The 12937-nt window shown below is 52.7% G+C and overlaps 4 protein-coding genes across 4 annotated transcripts; 2 read left to right on the top strand and 2 right to left on the bottom strand.

The window, feature by feature from the left end:
- Positions 1-900: 900 nt before the first annotated feature.
- HRG_01526 (MOZ/SAS family domain-containing protein) lies at positions 901-1479 on the bottom strand (the record flags this gene model as incomplete). The annotated part of the gene is made up of 1 exon (XM_044859997.1): positions 901-1479. The coding sequence occupies one exon, from the start codon at positions 1477-1479 to the stop codon at positions 901-903; it is 579 nt and encodes a 192-aa protein (XP_044726397.1).
- A 322-nt stretch (positions 1480-1801) lies between these two features.
- HRG_01525 (RNA binding activity-knot of a chromodomain-containing protein) lies at positions 1802-2466 on the bottom strand (the record flags this gene model as incomplete). Its single annotated transcript, XM_044859996.1, has 2 exons — positions 1802-1980; positions 2049-2466. The coding sequence occupies 2 exons, from the start codon at positions 2464-2466 to the stop codon at positions 1802-1804; spliced, it is 597 nt and encodes a 198-aa protein (XP_044726396.1).
- A 340-nt stretch (positions 2467-2806) lies between these two features.
- Positions 2807-3118, top strand: HRG_01524 (uncharacterized protein; the record flags this gene model as incomplete). The annotated part of the gene is made up of 1 exon (XM_044859995.1): positions 2807-3118. The coding sequence occupies one exon, from the start codon at positions 2807-2809 to the stop codon at positions 3116-3118; it is 312 nt and encodes a 103-aa protein (XP_044726395.1).
- Positions 3119-3499: 381 nt separating this feature from the next.
- Positions 3500-4779, top strand: HRG_01523 (uncharacterized protein; the record flags this gene model as incomplete). Its single annotated transcript, XM_044859994.1, has 4 exons — positions 3500-3725; positions 3763-3848; positions 3917-4264; positions 4627-4779. 4 exons carry the CDS (start codon positions 3500-3502, stop codon positions 4777-4779), a joined length of 813 nt encoding a protein of 270 aa, XP_044726394.1.
- Between the last annotated feature and the right edge of the window lie 8158 nt (positions 4780-12937).

Genomic DNA, 12937 nt, shown 5'->3' with positions numbered 1-12937 from the left:
TTCGGCTGAACAAACCGGGACCCACTTTTTAGGAGCCGTCATCCAGTTGCTGATCGTTTTGCGACCGTACATACAAATTTGGGACCAATCAGAGCCCAAGAAACTTATGACCCCTGTCTGCACCAAATCCTCATATATTGGGAAACTTATTCTGATTAATGTATAGTCAGCCTTCGGCTGAATTAATGTATAGTCAGCCTTCGGCTGAATAAACATGTCAATCGCGGCAAAAGCTCTCGCTGCCTTCCTTGTCAAGGCTTTAAAGCTGGGGAAATAAGATCACGAAGTCGGCGCAAGCCGTTAGGCACAGCTAGCAGCAATGCACGCAAGAAGCCGGGCACGAAGACTCGTAAGGGATGTAACCAGTGTGATGTAGCTATATGTACTAAGCAGGATTGCTGGGACTTCTACCATAGCCAAATTTGCTAGTAAAACAATGTACCCCTAATCGCCTAGTGGTCTTATTGGCTGAGATCCCTGTTCGTGACCCCCTTGCTCCTCCTCGACACTCAAAGGGATGGGCCATTCCACGAGCATGAAAAGTGGGCTTTCATGAGTGATGCATGGGGTCAATGTGACTTTACGCACGTGCACTTGACACAAATTTATCGGCAGAACGATAAACATTTTTTAAAGATGCTGTCGGATCTCACCACGAGGCACGCACGAGGGACAAGTCGGATGTGAAAGCTGATCCCGCAGAGAAGGGGTAAAAGAGGTCTCTGTTACTGTTACAAAAGAGAGAGTAAAGAGCGTTGGGTGTCCACTGACCGAGCTTAAATAGCTGTCAGGAGGGACCCCGATATCTGCATACACAGGAAACAAGTATCCTCCTTCCAAACAGGGTCAGCTCGATGCGACACCTTTTTCTTCCACCACACATATCGTTGCGGCGCATCTTTACCAGCCCCACGTCCGGCTCCAGGCTGTAAACACTGGCGGCTTCCACTGTATCCTGGCCAGGTCGAGAGATCTTTTTTGCTTCTGCTTCTGTTTCTCCCTTTGCTTGATGAGCTTGTCGGGGATGACGATCTTGTGGTCGCTCTTGTGATAGACTTGCATATTCATTGCTTGCAGGGTGTGTTCGACATCCTGAGTCATCATGGCTAGAGTTTTGGAAATCACCTCTATCGTCACTCTGTCGTCTCGCTCGTTGTAGCCTAGCAGCAGATCGAGTATGTTTTCGGACCAGTACTGGCGATAACTCAAGAGGCCCAGATCTGAAAGCGGCTTTTCCGGTGATCCTAGCTTGCCTTCGATCTTGGATAGCTCGTATGAGAACTGAATCAGCAACCTTCCGTATCCCTTCCTCTGGTGCTGCGGCAGAGTCATGATACAAGCCACGTTGTATCCGTCCGCACTCTCCTTCTCTTTGGAGAAGTATCCTACGATATGGCAGCCCTTGTCGCTCCGGGTCGACATGACGTAAAAGAGAAAGGGGTCGACGTCGTAGTACAGTGTCTTGTGATCGAGAAACATTTTAGACAGTAGGCAGAGATTCCGACACCATGTGCGTTGACGACGGCCATCGATTTCGAAAAAGGACACGTAGTCGTCTCTGTATATTTCATTACCCGGTGGGTGTTGCAGCGTGCACTTTCTGCGATGTCGCAGGAATGCCTTCTCGTCACCATAGTAACTCAAGCAGAATTCGCAGATGAAGATGACGTCATCCTGGCTGAACACTTCTGGATAGGGGGAAAAGTACCACGGAAACAAGTCGTTCTTCCCGAATTGGACTCTCGAGATATTTCGTACTCGCGAAATTTCGGCGGGTTTTGACTCATAGAACCTGAGGTTCTCAACTTCTCGATTTCCTCTTCGCGACTGAACCCGCTTTCTTCATAATTCCTTCCTCCTCGTCCGCGTCCAGCTCGTCGGTGGCGGCCGGCGTAGCACTAGCCCCGACGCTGGTGAATGTCTGGGGATCGCCATCGGGTCCAATCGACGATGATTTTCGGGTTTGAGACTCCACGAATTCTGGGTGTGACGGAGTCAGCAGATGGATCTGTCGTCGCTTTCCAAAAACATTGTGATGGTGGGCACACCTGTCCAAGGATGAGGAGTTGTGGCCTCAGAGTGAACCGACTGCTCCCTCTTTCCGGGGCGTTTTTGTGCCTTCGTCGAAACTGGGGCCTTTTTCGTTTGTACTGACGGCGCTTTCTTGGATTTTGAATCGTTCAGGTTGCCCTTTTCTGGATTCGGCCATTCTACATCCTGGCTGAAGTCGATTCTGGCCACAGGAACCCACTCATCCAGTCGCTTGTTAAAGTTGTCGAAGTTGCAATAGAAATGCTTGCCACTCTTCGTTTCTTTGATACTGAGGATCTCGGCTCGCCGCGGTTGGCCTTCCTTCTCCACCCAGGCAATGCAGCCCGTCCTCAGAGTTTCGGGAGACGCCTTGCCCTTTTCTCGCGGTGCGTCCGACCCGACAGCCGCCTCACCACTCGGCGTATCAACCCTCATGATACGGAAGGGAGGGTGCCGGAGAAGGGTGCGTGGGCGACTTTTGGATGGACTCGTAGCTGATGCTGGAAACTCGGTGCCGAGGGCAGGTGGGTGCTGGTAAATTATTCATCGCTAGGCGGTCAAGACAGGAAATCTTATCAGCCCCTGTTAGAAGCATAATGAATGAACCATGGCTTTGCTGCATGCATACCTAGGTTAGGTTCCTGCCTGCAAGGGAAAGGGATTTGAATAACGAAACATACACCCCCAATTTCGAAACATGCACCCCGAGCTAAACCCCATTCGGAAGAGCACCAAATTTTGGAAGTAACGAAACATGCACGGACGATTTCGAATCATGCACGGAGACTTAAACCCCATTTGGAAGAGGACCCGCCCACAACAATTTGGCGCGCGCGTTCCCAACGCGATGGCTGCCGCGGCCACTGTAGCCAACGCCGCCGCCGCCGCCGCCGCCACGATGACTACGATCGAGGGCTCAGGCCCTGAGCCTATATCTATCCAGGACACACTTTTTTGCACATATTCCGAGGCTCTTGAGGCACTTCGGAATGATCAGCAAGATCAAGGCTACGTCGTTAACGTTGCAAACAGCAAGACTTCCGGGAAGGCTAAGCGTAAAGCAGCCACTATTCGGTGCCAGTGGTAGGCGCGACGAGGCGGCCACGGCGTTGGGAGGCGCGCGCCAAATTGTTGTGGGCGGGTCCCTCTTCCAAATGGGGTTTAAGTCTCCGTGCATGATTCGAAATCGTCCGTGCATGTTTCGTTACTCAGACGGGACCACACCGACCTACGCCGCTATGGCCCAGAAGGGGATGGTGCAGGCAGGGGCCCCTGCCGGTCCGCCTCGACCCACGGCCCCGAAACGCCTCCGGTCCAGCCGCCTAAGGATGACCTGTCCGTGGGGCTTAAGGTGTTACGCATTAATGTATTGAAATGTCAGTAGCTTTTACGTCTAGGCCCTATAGGAGAAATCCTCCGGGTGAAATACACATACATACATACATACAAGGATGACCTGCGTGTCTTCATGCGGCTCGACGACAAGTCCCCAGCATGGGGCTACCAGGGACATGCCATCAGAGCTCACGTAGCTAAGACTCTCAACCTAGGGATAGAACGCATGCCACAGATCGCCCGGGTGAAGACTGGATGGGTTATTCGGGCCTCAGACCGGGAGGCGAGGGACCTGCTTGTGGAACGGCAGGACGACTGGGCGGCCCGGCCCGCCTCGGAGCGGTTGAAGGCTTCCAGAAGTGGCACACTTACGCTGTGGCTGACTGCCCGAGGCAGCTCACGGATATATGGGGGGCCGTGGACTGGCCAAGCTATCAAAGGGATCAAGCCCCAGACAGGCGCCGAACCAATTGATGCTCCATGTTGCTAAGAGACACTCCGAACGCTCCGTCGCGACCAGCCTACTGTGACGATGACTGTGTCCTTCGAGGCGGCGATACAGAGGAGGTGGCGGCTCTTGGGCACCAGCCGACTAGCCCGACTGATCGCCAAGATTGGGATCACCACTCCCGCTACGCCTGCGACCGAAAGCAGGCCCGCCGACGATGTGGCGGGAAAGACCACCGTGATAACGACTGCAAGCACCCGCAGAGGTGCGCGAACTGCGCCGAACCCTTTCCGACAGACCGACCATAAGGAGTACCCTGCCAGACCCAGGCGCTCACACGGCCAACTCGTGCGGCTCACCAAGATCGAAAAGTACGCCGTAAGGAATATCGGTTCTCAGCAATATCAGCAAGTCAATATGGTTCTGGAAGGCGCCGAGAGTGACGATGATGTATGCAATATCATGCGGTGGCCGAGAAGGCGAGTCCGTTCAGGCCGCCTATACAAGTAGGCGAAACGTGTGACGGCTTTCGTTGAGCACCGTCACACCCCGTTTGCGTACATGACCCACATGTTGTTAAGCCACGGCCCACACGTACGGAAGACATATTTAGGGAGAGGACACCCGGCTGTATTGTTCTGTTCTCCTTTCTCTTCTTCAGAGTAGAATCTTCGTAATAGAGTCCACAGCCTTCTGGCTCAGTCCGTGACCGTCACAAAACGTTCTATGAGACCCAGACGGAGAAGGCAAACGTGCTTCGGACAGAGATCCTGGAGAGGCGCGTGACTGCAGACGACATCACGGACCCCTAGGCGCCGGAGGTCCGGCAGAGGACCCTCGACTGCAGCGTCGTGCTCGCCGACGCGGCTCACTCGTGCACTTCCACTGGAAACATCTCCCGGAGTCGACGGCATCACAGTTCGGATGTTGCGTCGGATCTGGAGCCACATTCGGCGAAGCGGTGAGGGAATTGTATAAGGGCTGCATACACCAGGGCCACCACCCGGTCTGCTACCGCCTGGCGGAGGTAGTGATGATCCCCAAACCGGGCAGGAGGGACTTATCTGCCCAAGAGGCTGGAGGCCCATCTCCCTCCTGGCCTGCCTCGGCAAGGACTCGAGCGTCTGATAGCCCGCCGTCTGGCCTGGGTCGCGATCACGCAAAGGGCCATCCACAGCCAGCACGCGGTGGCCTGCCCAAATGCTCAGCGCTCGACCTAGCGTTAGCATTGCTTCACGACCAGGGCGATATTGCCACGTTGATCATGATGGACATACAGGGCGCCTTCGACAGGTGGTGCGGAATAGGCTCCTCCTGCGACTGCGGGAAGCCATGCCTTCCGACCTTGCACCTAAGCAAGATTCGCTTCTCAAGTCATCGTCCTTCACGACATTGATAAAAAGCATAGCCGGCCCAATGCTTGTTACACGCCGCTATAGGCTTTTAAACTCGTCCGAATCCTTTAGACGACTGGGCAACTTATGACAGTAGTCCCGGTTCTTCATGGCGCTGACCTTGCGAAGGTTAGCGATGCCGTTGCCCGTTGGCCATATCATCAAACATCGCCAAATCCCCCACCCTCTCCTCCACCGCATCAAAATGCATACACCTATCGTAGTGGTTCAATATAACGTGCGGTTCAGTCCAAGCAGTTCCGAAATCAACAAGCTTCCCATCTCTATAGTTATCTTCCTTTATATCACGGACAAATATCCCCATCGAGTGTAAAGATCGCAGATCTCGTAGGTTGCGCGGCAAGCTTTTGACACTGACCCGGAACCTGCACTTGCAAGATCTTCAACAATGGCATAGATCGGACGGATTGGTGTTTCTAGGGCGTTGTCCTGTTCAACACTGAAATCAAGGTTCCACTCATCCTCCAGTTTTCGGATGTCTTTTCCTCCAAGTGGAAATAAAGCCGTGGCATGGAACTGCAACTTGATGCGGCAGTAATCGCCTGTCTTGCGCCTGCTTGATTCGACCGTATGCGCGGCATTCTGAGTAAAAGGGCATAACATGCCATTCCAACTCTTCTTCAGTGCAGCGGATACCCGCAGTGTAAAATTGGTGGTAGTCATACGAAATATCGTACGGCATAAACTAAGGCATAGTTAACCTCTCGAGCTGCCACAGCTCCTCACCACTACTTACCACCTTCAAAGCGTAGTGCTTAGACTCGATCTCAACCTTGAAAACATGTGCCATGATCTCAGAGTGGCCCGAATATGGTTCCAAGTGGTCATCGAGCATATCTTTCCAGGTGATCGATGCGTTGGCGAGTGCAGAGGGATGCAACTTCGGACCATGGCAAGGCGGAAGTCCGTCTTGAACGTCCATGTCCTCGTCGAATAGACCATCAGCACATCTAGAGGTGGCTGTAGTCTTCCGGGGCCCTAATTCGAGAAGATTTGCTCCGCGTCCGCTTTGGCTTTCTTCCGTCGTTTTGTTGTCGCCGTCCTTGTCGTGCCATGTTGTCATATTTTGCTCAAAAATAGAGCACATAGTAGAGTGAAATTTGGAAATAATGGAGGCGGGAAATGAAGCCTGTGATTGATGGCGAGTGGATGAGAACAGAGCTGGCGAGGCAAAGCTTCCTGACTTGGAGAGAACCACGGTTGTATTGCAGTGCGCGCGTCACGGTCGTCAGGGCTGGCTGGATGATTGGAGGTAACCAAAACTCCAACCATTACGCCCAGTTCTTGTCCCAAATGCAACGCATGTCTCATTGAGGTACTACTTCTTACTCCCGTTGTGCCGATATGGGCATCGCGGTTCCCGTCGCACCCATCCTTCCCTGTCAATTTCGCCTTCCCCAGCCTCTTTGCACGTCTCTTTTCATTCAGCCGTGCAGGATACAGTATATCTCGCTGATGCTACAGGCTAGAGCAACAAGGCAATATGAGGTGCATCAAGTGGCCAGAATCCGGCCTCATCGTCGTCTTGCACCTCTCCCACGCCCCCTCCATTGCAAACTTTCCCCCTACACCCCCTTCTCCCCGGCGTTAAATATCCCAGCCAACGACACCACGGAGCGGGTAGCTACGCCGGCTCTAGCCCGAGTCGAGACCGCCCCTCAGACCGCCCTCTGGTCATACCGGCTTCCCCGGGCACGATCCTGGGGCCGACCTTCCCTTCCTACGAATCCTCTCCGAGATGCGACCGACCATGCCTTGCAGATTGGAGACGCAATGTGACCATCACGTCGTGCAACCACCTGTTCACCAACTTGACCCGCTCCTTGAAGCTGTTAATCCCGACGTGAGCATCCTGCCCCTTGCCACGCAGGCAGCCTCCCTGCAAGCCTCGCCACTTTCCGTTACTTCAATATGTATTGCCCTGCTTCGGACTAAGCTGAGGGAGTAGAGATCAGGGGGTGAACCTGCCTCAGGTCCACCCCCTGACCCTCACTACGGGGGATCCTGTGGGCTAGTCTGGCCTAAGACCACCTAATCACTTTGGAAGTCTGTCCCTACTCTTGCTTGGTAGTTGGCTTGCTGATGACGTTAGAGAGGATGAGTCGGATGACCGGCGCATAGATGCAGAATCTGACGGTGTTCCAGCCAAGGATGAGCATTATCTGATGGAAGGGTGGCCTGATTTGCTGGAGCTCACATCAGGGGCTACAATGAAGCTCGACAGGGAATCGGGAAGTCTGTTCTACTCTTATATGACGGTGTTGGTGAAATGTTGTGTCAATACACATCGGAAAAAGGGGGTCACCACAGCTAGATTCAAGATGCATGTTCTATCTCTAAAGGGGCAGTCTGAAGGGGCTATTTATACAGGAGGCCTTAGGGAGTTCTGGAGACTTCCTGAGTATGGGGCTCTACCCGTGCATACTTGGCTGTGCCCACGCATAAAGGGGTAGCTTTCCTTACTCAGGAAGTCCTGATGCGTTACTGCTACAGAGGCCAGGAATCCCTTTTCCAGGTCCTCCCTAACGGGGCTGCCCTGGTCCACAGACAGAAGGATATCAAAAGCTTTAGTGAATCGGTAAGGGCATGGCCAACAGTGCCAATCTTCAATATATATTTAAAACAACCAATGGAATCGGCGATACGCCCTGCAGACCCTCGTCAACGCGTGTCAGCAGGTGCTCCTAGGGAATCATAATGCGGTACCACTGCGTTTGGATAAGTCGGCACAGAATAATGCAAGTGCATTACCGTACGGCCGCCAGTAGACGTAGGCTGTGTTGTTACCATGGCTTGGCCGGGACTGTCGTGCATCGACGGGGACGGTTGCCCGCCATAGACGCAGCCTTGTCGCGTGGTGCTCGCGCGACTCAATGGGGTTGTCGGTGGATACGGAGAATGAACAGCCGATTCCATGACTGCAGTAGCCATGCCCATGTGATGTTGATAGCCGTACGAGGACGTCACGAGCTGCGACGGCTCCCAGACGGACGAACTTGTCGTCGACCCCTCGGTGGTGGAGGGGTTCCGAATCGACTGTCCCGACAAATATAGGGAGAAGTCTTCATCTAGACTGGCCAGTTGTCGCGGCATCAGGAGCCGTTGTAGCGACTGGACAGCGGCACTAGGGTCTTCGGCGTGAAAGGGTTGGCCTTGGTTGGAATCAAGTGGCAAGGTGCCCGACTGCAAGAAACGGGTTATTTGGTCGTCGCTAATGCCATGCCTGTTGAGGAGCTCCTGAGCTGCTTGTTCTCCTCGGCTACTCTTCTCGCGGCCATCTGGACCTCGGTAGAGGCCTCGATGCCCTGAGTCTCGTATTCTCTGAGTCGCCGTTTGAGGTCCTGGACATATTCTCTCCGTCGGGCGCGCGATCTCCTCTGGTTGTCTCGAATTCGGGCTAATTTGTTCTCGCGCTAGAGCAGAGAAAGAGAAAGGGACTCTGCTGTTAGTTAAGGCCGTTCCAGTCTACGGTATCACCTGGGTTGATGTCACTTACCGCGAGGGTTGACATTTGGCTTGCAAGCTTGTTTGGGGCCGCCCTCCTTGACTAATGAACGGGAAAGGATTGTAAAATAAGCGTCTCCAAGTAGAATATCTGTGAGCGTGTAAGAGAACGAGAAATGCGAAATTAACAAGTCATAGAGAGTTGGGGGGAAGAGCTGGAAGAATTGCTCCAGCGGCTCCGATCACTCGAGACGCATGCAAACCATGGCGCAGCCTTTGCAGCCTTCACGGATATTTGGACAGGTGACGGTTGGATATGCATTTCGGCGTCTCAAATAACTACACGTCCTCATGCGCACGTCCTCATGCGCCTCGCTGACTGTCCACCCCAGCCGATCGAGGGGCAGCGACTTACGAAGTACAATGGAGAGTGTGACATTGTCTGGCGCGGAATGCTTAGTAGTTCAGGATTCCTCGCGAATTCCGCAAAAAGAGGTCATAGACAGGCGACCTCCAACTTTAATTTCAATGATCTATTTTGTAGTGTTCTCTACTGCGACGGCGTACAGCAATGTAGCTACGGCGCAACGCAAGGTAGCAGTAGCCAGTGTTAGAAGACGAGTTTATATTATTACATGCTCGTTCTCGCCGTGGCATCTTCGTCCATTTCTCTCAAGCTTTCACTCGCATATCTCTTTAGTTTTATAAGGTCCATTCCTTAGCTGTCTTCTCAACAGCTTGAAAAAGCCGTCGCTGCTCGGGTTAGTTCCCAATCCGGGTTGCTTCTGGGACAACTTACAAATGCGTTCTCCGTCCTCGCGATCAAAACAGCCGTCTTCGTAGAGGACATTCCGACGAGAAATCTCCATGTTCTCGGCCACAGGGTATGGAGGGTCTCCCCGAGTGTGTTTGGGGATCCAAGCTGTCCCTGAAACTGTGCAATCGCCTGGAGATCCGAGGTGATAGTGTTGATGAGCACTCTTGCGCAAATACGCGTGCTCTCTCCGAATTCTCTTCAATCTCTTTGAAAAGTTGCCGCATGATACCAAAGATAATTGTTTGGAAGGTGACGGTAGGGACCTCCGTATGCGTGCTGGGTAAGCGACTGGATGTCTGACGGAGGCCCTCGGATTGAGATTTCATGGCCTCTTCGATTTGTGCCATCTGGGGCTTGTGCTGAGTCGCATTGTTCGACTCGCCCGCGGCGTTGCCTGATTCCCCTATACCATTCACGTCAGTAAATGTTCGCTGCCGCCATGACATATCACGAAGCCGTTCTTACTACCATGCCCCACCCCCCTTTCGGTAACACCCACCTTTCGGTAGCGCATTAGGAAATATCCCCACCAAAACCCATCAATTTCACTTACACCGATTCCAGCCAGCTTTGAAGATATTCACAAGCCGTCACTTGGAGTAGATAGAGGATTGATTGAATTCTACTTTTCGATGGTTGAATGTTTGTACAGGGGTCTGTGGCCTGTGCGTACCTTGCACGTGAAATTACCATCCAACCCCCTAATCTCCTTCCGCCTCCTGACGATGATTCTTCTCGTTATTCCTCCACCACATGACCAAAATGACCTTAAAGCGGCCTCAGTATTTATACGGAGGATATTATAGCTAATGCGATAATTGATGTCACAAAAACGGCTTGTCGCAGTACCGCGCCGCCCAAAAGTATGACATACCTCAGCAGTCTATTTCCGACAGACTCAAAGGCCAGGTAGCCCTGGCTGATCAGATCCAGCCTCGTCAACTCTTGAGTAAGTCTCAGGAAGCTCGCTTGGTTTCTTGGATCCTCCGCCAAGAGTCTCTCGGCTATGCTCCTCCCACAGTCAGATCCGCGCATGTGTGGAGGCTCTTATGAAGCAACTGAACAACGAGCGGACAGTGGGGCGCAACTGGGTCTCTAAATTCATCAATCGCCATCCGGACATCAAGAACAAGCGTGGGAGACGTCAGGAAGCTAACCGATTTAATGCTTTTACGCCTCGTGCGGTTCACTGGTTCTTCGATATCAGGAAAAGGAGTATGGATGGATTAAACCAGAAAATACCGTGAATGTTGACGAAGGCGGTATTATGTCTGGCTTTGGTGAGTATTTGGCTTGTCTTTCATTACTTTTACTAACCAGACTCTTTTGCCAGGTTTGGATAGTCTTGTGGTTGGGAGTGCAGACCCAAAACGGAAGGCCCTTCTGAAAGGGCCACAGTCCCGCAACTGGACCTCATTTATTGAAGCTATCACCGCGGACGGCCGTGTCCTTACCCTGGCATTATCTTTAAGGGCAAAGAACTTCAGAAACAGTGGTTCTTGACGGAATTCGGCAAAATAGCCGACTGGCATTACATAACGTCGCCCAACGGATGGACGGACAACCATATCGCTATTGAGTGGCTTGAGAGGATCTATTTGCCCCAGACGCGACCAGCCGATGCCTCAGATGCTAGACTGATCATATTAGATGGACATGGAAGTCATGCAACGGTGCGTTTCTTTATCCACCTCTGTAGGAATTACCGTTAACCGGGACCAGGATGCATGGATGGCCACATGCTTTTTGAACAACGTTTATTGCTGTTACCTTCCTGCCCACTGCTCTCATGGCCTCCAGCCGTTAGATAACGGTGTATTCAATGCCTCCAAGGCAGCTTACCGGAAAGAACTTCAGAAATTGACCTGTTTGACCGATTCTGCGCCTGTTCATAAGGTCAATTTTATACGGGCATATGCTAAAGCGCGCGAGGTTGGAATGACGGCAAAGAATATATTGTCCGGCTGGAGGGTCACTGGGAATTGGCCGATCTCACGATCCAAGGCATTGCGGCATCCAGAAATTCACGCGGACATTGTAGAGACGTCTCCAAAGTCCGCGCCATTTTGGCTCGGATGATACGCCAAGAAACAGCCGCCAGATTCGCGATTTCGGAAAGAACAAGACTCCTGGCACCCGGAGACGATACGCCGTGATAGCTAGAGGCTTTGAAGCCCAAGAACAGACGCTTGCCGAGCACAGCAACAGAATCGCGAAGCTAGAGGAAGAAGTGGCCCGGCTGCAGAGAGGCAAGAAGAGGAGAGCAATTCCGAACCTGAACAGACGGTTCATGACTCTCAGTGAAGCTTTGGTGGCTGAGGAAGCCATTCCCCAATTAAAAGCCAAGAGATAGCCGTTGTGCTGAATTCTGACACAGAGGAGGAGGCGGTCTCAGAGGTGGAGACAGCTTCAGTGATCGAAAAAAGCGCCGGTACATATAAGAGCGTCCATTTCTCTACGGAATGATATTTTTGTGTTTATAATGTTAAGTTCTGATCATATTTCATGTAGTTCAAATGGTAGACTTTTGGTGGAGAATTTTTCAATTGCGCTACCGAAAGGTGGGTGTTACCGAAAGGGGGGTGGGGCATGGTATCGTCCTGGCGCTCGGGCTTTGGAGCGGCTGTCGTGGCTTCGGCGTGTAGGTTGGGTTTTTGCTGGGCGGGAGAGCCTTTCGCACTTGCGTAGGAGTCGAAAAGAGGACGCCGAGGTTGTGACATTGTCTCGTTTAGATTCGCTACCACGAGCTCTCGCATGTGCTCTTAGTAGCGCGTGTAAGCCGTAAGTGCCGCAAGATACTCACGACCTAGAAGTCAAGCGTTGAGTCAAGGAATGAATGGAAGACGTAGTTGGTAGCAGAGCTGGGAAACACGACGTGAAAGCCGGACAGGTAATCATACAAACCAGCAGTCTATGGTGGCGTCTAGCAAGCGGAGCGTGTAAATATCGCCATGTCTCGTTTTCCCACCCTAAGGGGTGTCCCTGACGGCTCTCTAGAGTCGCTCCATTGGAGCTGCGGCTAATTTTCATGCATTGTGAAGTATTGCTATCTCGTTAGATGCAAATGTAGGTATCGCGAAGGTCGCCGTCATCTTCCCGAAGTTGATGCCGACGTGGGCAGCCCTCCCCTTGTCGCGAGGCTCCCTCCGCTGCAAGCTTCGCCACCCCCGACACTTCCCAGGCATGTACATGTACATTGTCATATATTGGGTCAACGACGAGGAAGAGGAATTAACGGACAAGTCCTGCCTCGCGTTCCTCCTGAACCCCGGCGCAGGGAGGCTGCGGACTAGTCTGCACGATTCGGTTCGCCCCTGCACCTACGGAGAAGTTGGCTACTCGTAATTTTGCAGCATTAGCGGATGCGATCGGTGCATTGATGCAGAAGCTGAACCTGGTCAAAGACGCATAAACCATCTCAGGGTGGCCGGCAGGCGTCAGCGAAGC

This window comes from Hirsutella rhossiliensis (assembly GCF_020360975.1).
Source record: "Hirsutella rhossiliensis strain HR02 chromosome Unknown scaffold00001, whole genome shotgun sequence".
Classification (NCBI taxonomy): domain Eukaryota; kingdom Fungi; phylum Ascomycota; class Sordariomycetes; order Hypocreales; family Ophiocordycipitaceae; genus Hirsutella; species Hirsutella rhossiliensis.
Note: the sequence above shows the minus strand (reverse complement) of the source record. Positions and strands in the feature narration are given on the sequence as shown.